The sequence below is a fragment of the Paramisgurnus dabryanus genome, chromosome 24 (genome assembly GCF_030506205.2).
Source record: "Paramisgurnus dabryanus chromosome 24, PD_genome_1.1, whole genome shotgun sequence".
Lineage (NCBI taxonomy): Eukaryota > Metazoa > Chordata > Actinopteri > Cypriniformes > Cobitidae > Paramisgurnus > Paramisgurnus dabryanus.
The window spans coordinates 25196987-25205506 of NC_133360.1; the positions used below are offsets into that span (position 1 = coordinate 25196987).

The 8520-nt window shown below is 35.2% G+C and overlaps 1 protein-coding gene across 1 annotated transcript; it reads right to left on the reverse strand.

Moving 5' to 3' along the window:
* Positions 1-2574: 2574 nt before the first annotated feature.
* LOC135741231 (beta-1,3-galactosyltransferase 2-like) lies at positions 2575-3475 on the reverse strand. Its single transcript, XM_065259888.2, has one exon. The coding sequence runs from the start codon at positions 3363-3365 to the stop codon at positions 2625-2627; it is 741 nt and encodes a 246-aa protein (XP_065115960.1). The 5' UTR covers positions 3366-3475; the 3' UTR covers positions 2575-2624.
* Between the last annotated feature and the right edge of the window lie 5045 nt (positions 3476-8520).

Below are 8520 nucleotides of genomic sequence, written 5' to 3' on the forward strand. Positions count from 1 at the left end.
CCTGGAGGGCTACCGTCCTTCAGATTTTAGCTCCAACCCCAATCAAACACAGCTGAAGCAGCTAATCAAGGTGTTCAGGGTTGCTTGATAATTACAGACAGGTGTGTTGGAGCTGGGTTGGACCTGAAGTCTCCAGGATGGTAGCCCTCCAGGAGCAGGGTTGGGCACCCGTTTTAGAGTATATTGATGTAGTGAGCTACTCTGTTGGGATGGTGTGCAAGATGCCCATGTTTTCGCTAGACTTTGTCATATGAATGATAGCATGTGGAGGTTTGTTTAAGGGCTAAAGTCAATGAAGGTAGGGTCTTACTGCTTCTTGTGTTTTTCTATGATTGGTCAGGTGGTATCATTATGTTTCAATATGAAAGATCGTTGGCAGATAGTAGTGTCAATAAAACCAGCTGAATAAAGGGTGTGTCAGGGGAAACAATCAGATGAATTGAAATTGCCGTATAAGAGGAAGCAAAGTAGATAACATTAATAGAAAACATGATCTGTTAAAGTTTCTGCATACATTTATTGTGGTAGTCGCTAAGGGAACCAACTAAACCATATTTACTTAGTGTTTCATGCAAAACACCTTTTTCTTCTTCCCAGAACTGCCACTGACTTTAAAAACACAGCTCTCCGCTGTACTTATTGGACCATAGCATTATTTAAATAAAGCTTTATCCTTGCATTCAATAATGAGAGATACTATGAGTGTTAAATTTAAGTAATTTCAATATAGGACGAATTTGCACGTTTTCTTAAATAGCTAAAATGGAGCAAAAGGAAATATCCATTAATATGGTTGTAACTCAAATAAATATATTTTATTAACCCAAAAATTTTTCTTCAGAATTAAAATTCTCAAAACAGAAGCTGTCTTAAATAACATATTTAAGTTTGGATAACATCACAGTTGTCTTAAATCTCCAAAAGTAAAATATTTGTAGTTAATTTAATTGTTTCAAATCTGACATTGCATTGTGTAGTTACAAAATGCAATTTGGACTGTTTAATTCACAATGCACGTAAGACGGAGCCGGACGCGGATGGTACAGAGTGCTTGATTTGCATGATAGGCCGATTGGAATATTAGGGATTGATGTTGAATATATGTATATAGATATAGAAATATAGATATGCATCTGTATATTGGGTTTATGATCAAGATGTCTTAAAAAGATAAAGAGTGTTATGTGTATCGTTAAAAAAAAAGAGATGTTCTCATGTAAATATTTGAGAACTTGATACACTGAAAAAATTGATTCATTCAATTAACTCAATTTTTTAAGGTAAGTGGTTGCAATGAATTTATTTAAGCTACATTTAAACAAACGTTTTTTATGTTATTTATTTTTTCGATTTTTTTTTTTTTTTTTAATGTAGCTTAAATAAATTGATTGCAACCACTTACCTTAAAAAAAATGAATGAATACATTTTTTCAGTGTAATAAATTGTACTTATGAACAACATCACTACACACTAAATGCGTTGTCCCAGAATCCACCCATCTCTGTGTTATTATTGAAACAACACATTTTGTGTTACTTTTAACACAACTTGTGCGCTATTTTAACATGACACATAATGTGTTAAAAGCTTAAAAATGTACATATCCTTTTAAGAATGTAGACATATCTTTGTGTTATTATTCACTGAAAACAAATTATTAATTCAATTAACTCTTTTTTTTTAAGGCAAGTGGTTGCAATCAATTTATTTAAGCTACATTTAAAACCAAAAAAATTGAAAAATAAAATTTATTGGACAATTTTTGTTTAAATGTAGCTTAAATAAAGTGATTGCAACCACTTACCTTAAAAGAATTGAGTAAATTAAATGAATAATTTTTTTCAGTGTTGGAACAACGCATCGTGTGTTACTTTTAACACATCTTGTGTCGTCACTGTTATTTATTTTAACAGAATCAACACAAAATGACACATTATGATGTTAAAATTACATATTGTGTTAAAGAGCATAACACAGAAATGTGTAAAAAATAAACACATGTTTTTTAGCCTAATATCTTACACTGAAAAAACATTTTTTTTATTTACTCAATTTTTTAAGGTATTTTTTTCAGTAATATCCTTTTTATTTTTCTCTTATGAATATTTCTGTGAATCCGGCCCTGAATTTTTATCTTTACTGATAATACAATACATTAATAAGTAATTAGCCTTTAAAACACATGAAAGGCTTTACACAGTTAGAAATCCCTAGTAAATCTAACCCATACTGTATAGTTCAGCCCAAATATATATATATATTTTTATATTTAAGCAATTAAAAACAGCATTTTTTGAAAATGCCAGAAAATATTTTTATTGATAGTTTTCATGTGACGTCACACACTTTAGAGGGGCTAGAGAACCAAAAAACCATTGCGTTAGCAGCACAACAGTCGTAGGTTTGATCCCCAGGGAACACACATATGGATAAATGTACTAATAAAGTGTCCAAATGCATAAACGCACAAAATAACACACAATGTATCAAAAATGTCAAAACGTGTTTAAAACCGCTCTACGGTTTTACATAAATGTAACTGATCCACAGTATAGACAAGCACCACATCAGGAATTCAAACAGAAAACTCATACGTGATGCGATGTACAGTATGCGATTCACTTCATGCAGACCTTTTAACATCCTTCCAGAAATCTAGTAGTTGCTGAGGAGATTTCAGGATTGTTGTAATGACCTTCAGAAACTCATCCCGGTTATATTTTTTTAAATAGGATCTGAATTTAGAAGGGTCTGGGGGCCGTGAGGGTTGAATTTCTAAGCGTTTAAGACAAGCACCCACATATGCGTCCTCTATGTTAAAAGGCTTTATCTCCTTGGAAGCCTCAACTATTTTGGGGGGAAGATCGTTGGAGAAAACATATCCCATTCCCAACAAGTATACGGGGTAGTATGGTTCTGGGTACAGCTCCACTGGAACGTACCATTTTGAGTTTGGGTTTCTGACTACAGTTCTGCCTCTCATAACCATGCCCGTGATGTAGTTCTGTTTGGGTGTTTCCGGTGCCAATAAGAGGCTCATCAAATTCTCCAGGTTCAAAAACATGTCAGAATCGACTTTCATACCAAAAGACGCTTGAGCGCAGCGAGTGGCCAACCAGTCCATGATTACCATCGTCTTTATGGTCAGGTTGACGTATGAGTCCGTAAAGTTGCTTTGCAGGATGTCTCCATGTTGTTGGCTCTCCTCCTGTAGCTGTTGTTGGGTTTCATTACTACTGGGTCCATCACGCAAGCCCACCATGAACAAAGTCAGCACTGCTTTTCCCCGGACCGTGGTCTCATTTCCCCACGTGCTCCGGATTGCGTTCCGAGCCTCCAGTTGATGGGGGGCCACAGGGACCATCAAGACCAGGAATGGGTTCTGCTGGAGACATTTCTTAGGTTCATCCAGGATGAAATGATAGTTGTACGGATAAGCTACGTGATAACGCACCCAGTTTACTGTGGATGTATTTTGTGTAGTACTCTTTGTTGAATTTGTAGTACTCTTTGTTGAATTTGTAGTACTCTTTGTTGAATTTGTAGTACTACTTTGTTGAATTTGAGTTTGACGTGGAAAAGGTATTTCCAAGGGAATTACTTTAGAATACGATGATATCCGATTTACACCGTGTTTATATAAAGTGTTAGAGGTCGTAGGTAGGATGTGAGAGACATCAGAGATGTACAGAACAAGTGACAGTAAGAATGTCAATATAACTAGGAAAATGAATACTCTTCTAATGTGACATCTGTATGGAGTCAGATGATATCTAAGAAAGAGAAACAATAAGTACATTTTTAGAAAGAAAAAAATGCTCCCAAGCTGTACCCTTTAAAAAGGTCTTAATATGTACTATTTAGGTACAAATATGCAATCTTTGGTACCACTACCTCTGAGGTACTAATATGAACACATTTTTTTAGCCTTAGCTGCCATTATAGTCTCCAGTCAAATTGCTATTAGGCATTGGCGGCTCGTGACTGCATTACCGAGGGGCACTAATTCAAAATAAGTGTTCGGACAGTCATGTGTGTGGTTCCCTCTTTCAAAATATGTGTTCTGCGTGTGGAGAGATCCTTTGTGCATCCCTTATTTTGTCAAAATAAGTGCCTGCTGCACACGCGTCAAAACCGTTTATGATAAAAGAAACGCTCACGTTCACAAAATACACGCAAGACACTCCCTTAACAGTAAACTTTGATTACGCATGAGATTATGCGAGTATCTGGCAAACACTCTTTTGTAATAAACCCTTTAGACGCATCTGCAGCAGGCACTTAATTTTACAAGACACGTGATGCACACAGGATCTCTCGATGCGCAGAACATATATTTTGAAAAAAGGAACAACACATGACGGGCTAAATAAATGTTGTGACAAACTTCACATCGAGCGCCCTCGATAAAAGAAGTCACCAGCCGCCACTGCTATAAGGTCAAGTGTTTCTATAACATTACATTCAGTAGAGCAGTGCTTCCCAATCCTGGTCCTCGAGCACCCTCTCCCAAAAAGTTTTAGATGTCTCCTTATTTAAAACACCTGATTCAACTTATCAGCCTCCTTCCAAAATGGTAAACATGTCTACCTAACAAGCTGATGAGTTAAATCAGGTGTGTTAAATAAGGGGACATCTTTTGAATGTTCGAGGACCAGGATTGGGAAGCACTGCAATAGAGCAACTACATTATGACATACATAGACTTAAAAAAATTTAATTCGATTTTGGATTCAGGGTATTTCTTCTGTATTTTTTCTCATTTTAGGCATAGATCTAACAAAATTTATGAAAACGTAAAAACCAGTTGGTTCAACTTAACTGTAGCATTGGTTGATAAATCGCCTGCGATACTCATGCGTATCTCATCAGTAAAGCATGTTTCGTGATTAAATCGCCATCACCTGCTTTCAGATGGAGCGGCATTTACTACACAGAGCCGTATTTCACAGAAGAAGATCGGCAAAATCGCATACATTATCGGAGGTGATTTGTCCACGATTATGGAAGCGATTTCGCCTAGCTTCTCAGGAATTACGGCTCTATGTAGTAAATGCCGCTCCATCTGAAAGCAGGTGATGGCGATTTACTACTAATTACCAAAATGGCTTTACCAGTCCTTCCAGAAAAACGTGGAGTTTTTTGTTATTGTTGCCGGCAAAAATCCTTGATATTGCGGCACGTTTTCTTAAAATATGCAGTGGAATATAGAGGATATTTATTCAATTTTATGCAATAAAAATGTGCGAACTTGCAAAATTTGCATACCTTGAATAAATCGCGGTAAACTTGCAAAAACTTTGTGAACTTGCTAAAAATTATTTTCAGCTTTTGCATCGTTTCAATGATGTTCACATCACATAATCACGTCACTTCATAACGTTCCCATGGCAACAGAAGACATGGCTGCGCTTGTAAATGAAAATTTTTCAACTTTCTGCTAAGATATATGTGATTTTTACTACGAAAATGCCGGGATTATGAAATCATGCATATTTTGTGCACAGAAATCTGCAATTTATGCTGCGAAAGTGCGTCGTATTTGATAAAAATGCATCCCTGCATAAATATGCGGACTTTGGCTGATTATGCGTTAAGTCATGTGATTCAGGGTTGCCAGGTCCAGGAAAAATTTCCAGCCCAATGACAACCTAAAACCCGCCCAAAAGGAATGAAAACTAGCCCAATTTTTACATTTGTCCAATTACAGTTGAAAACTGCGGGATTACAACAAAAGGCTGTAAAATAAACTCTTACATTACTTTTAACTTTCCAGATGAAAATGTTCTTAATGCACTTATAGTGCTCTATTTTCACACACTTTTCTGTTCTAAATATACAAAAAAATATACTTTAGTACTTCTTAAGATTATCTTAAGAACATCTAAGTGTACCCAACCGTGCCATTTTGAGACAGAATATGAACTCTGCCCTTTTAACATCCTACCTCTGTATTTAATATTTTTTATTTAACTTGAAAAGATCATACAAAGATGGGTTCACATGGTCTGTAAATATCCTCTCAGTATAGAAGTAACTTCTTACGTAAGGTAATTTCTTGTTACACTCTTAACCCAGATAGTCATCTTTACTTAAACAATACAGTAAACATCACCTAATATTTTGTATTTTGGAACAAAGTTAAAAAGGTTTGTTCATTTAACTTTTAAGCATAAAAAATCCATTAAACTAAAACATTTAAGTAAACTGAACTTGTTTTGAGGAATACCTGTAATCCTGTGCGCCTATATATTTTGATTTTTTTTGCTTTTTTACAGAATAAAAACTTTCACTACTTAAATTAGTGATGGTCGTTTTCGAAGCAGTGCTTCATGAGGCTTCGAAACATTTACGAATCTTTTGTTTCGAATCAGTGGTTCGGAGCGTGTTTTAAACTGGCCCAAGTCACGTGATTTTAGCAAACGAGGCTTCATTACATCATAACTGTTTCGAAAATCCGATGGTTCACCACTAGGGGGAGTTGATCACATGAGCAGTGTCTAATATGTTTAGGTGAACTCGGGTCAGTTTTATTATGCAAGTTCATAAAACATTTATCCTTCTGACTAATTACACTCCCATTCTGTCTACTTTTTGTTTATAGACAGATTTAATGACAAAAATGTGCATAATTAAAAGGGTAGTTAGTTTTAATGATTTGTTTGCCCTAAATAAAACTAAAAACACAATACACTTTTAGCTATGTCTTAATTAGGTTAAATAATTTTTAAAACATATTTTACGACAAATCTTGCTATTATTTTGTAAAAAAAAAAAAGTGCAAAATGTTTGGACATATCTGCTTTTACACTATTTTGACCAGCAGGGGTCGCCAGCGTGTGTGGTGTTTCGAACTGCTTCGAAAAACTGAATCAATTTTCGAAGCAATTGGTTCAATTGATTTGAAGCTTCGAAAAGCTTCATTTCTCCCATCTCTAACTTAAATATTTATTAATAAAATGTCATATTGCTTTAAGCTCTTATATTATTGATGTTGTTTTGTTGTATATTATAATTTTGTGAAGTCACCGTTCAGGTGATCAGTGTTACCTTACACGAACCCTGTTCAGCATTGTTTGGAAGTTTCCCCTCCGTCTTGCTGTTGCCACGCTCACTTTGTCTTTAAGTTCCCCATGCAGCTCACCACACCTTTAATTAATTAGCCTTAATCAGCCACAGACTTTATTAGACAGCACCTGTGCACAGCCCCTGCCCTTTGTTCATGCTACATGGAGGATTCTTATGTGTTGCTACTGAAAAATGTTATGTCTCCTGCCTTGTGTGCTTTATTGAACTATGTAAGTTTCCTATGTTAAGTTAATTATGAGAAAGTGAGCACGCATGAATCTTTCATTCCTTTCAGTTTAAATGTATTGTTAGATTAAATTACTTTAATTTGATTTGTATTCATGTGACTTTCTGTTGTAACCGTAAGATTATGTATTTTAGTATTTATAGAAGGGCTGTCAAAATTAACGCGTTAATAACGGATACGGATCCGCGTCTACTTCATATTACAAGTGCATTAATTTCTATGTGATTGATTAAATGTGTGCATTTGCTACTTTACAAATGCATATTAAACTTGTTAACCATTCGTGTAGGTTTTTTTCTTTTTAGATTTAAGAGTATAATCTTTTTTTAAAATTTCCTGTGTGATGCTGTAGCCATCACACCCAGATATCACTGTTTGTTTGAGTCGTTTAAAACAGGCTTTTGAAAAAGCAACACTTAATCTTTATACATATTCATTATTATTATGAAATACCTGAAAAGGTTTGAAGAACAGCAATATAAATATCCTTAGACATTTCCTGGAGCTGCGTTTGTCTGGTTCTTCGTCTGCAGCGCATATTAAGTTTCTGCCCAAGAGCGCCCCCTGGCTTTTGGATGTAGCGGCATTTCACCGTAATTCATTGAGAAGCATAGTACGCATAATCAGCCAGTTTATAGGTGCACCCCTAATTTTGGTCAGTGTCTCTGCCTACCAACCACACCTTTTTTGCCACGGTTTATGCATCTGATGGAGAACAAACTGTGCCATTTCTCTAATTAGGTTGCTCTGTATTTTGCACCTGGTACTTTTGGCATATTTCTTGTGTTTGTTTAAAAAAAAATTTTACTTTAAATGCAAAATACACTTGTTTTTCCCAAACTATTTGTGTTGATTTGTTATATAAACGAATGATTTTTAAGTTTTTCCGGACCTATGAAAATGATGAGAATTCAGATTTGGACCTTTGAATGTAAACTTTGAGAACCCTGCTCTAAATAGTCATTAAACATCTCAAATGATCTTTATCTGCACGTTTCCTGAGAGGTGTACCGTCCCAAATCTAAATCTAATCTAAAGCAAAGATCCGTCTTCTTTCACTTTTTGGATTTGTTTTTAAAGCATTCAGAAATTATAGAAAATAGACTGCAAGATTTGCTTGATGTTAAAACAATTATTAAGAGAGATAAAGTTCGGAACCTGATTGATGTTAAAAGAGTTACTAAGACTGACAAGACTCAAAAGC

Coding starts and splice junctions, on each gene's coding strand:
- LOC135741231 (XM_065259888.2), bottom strand. CDS start 3,365: ATGGTCCCTGTGGCCCCCCATCAACTGGAGGCTCGGAACGCAATCCGG.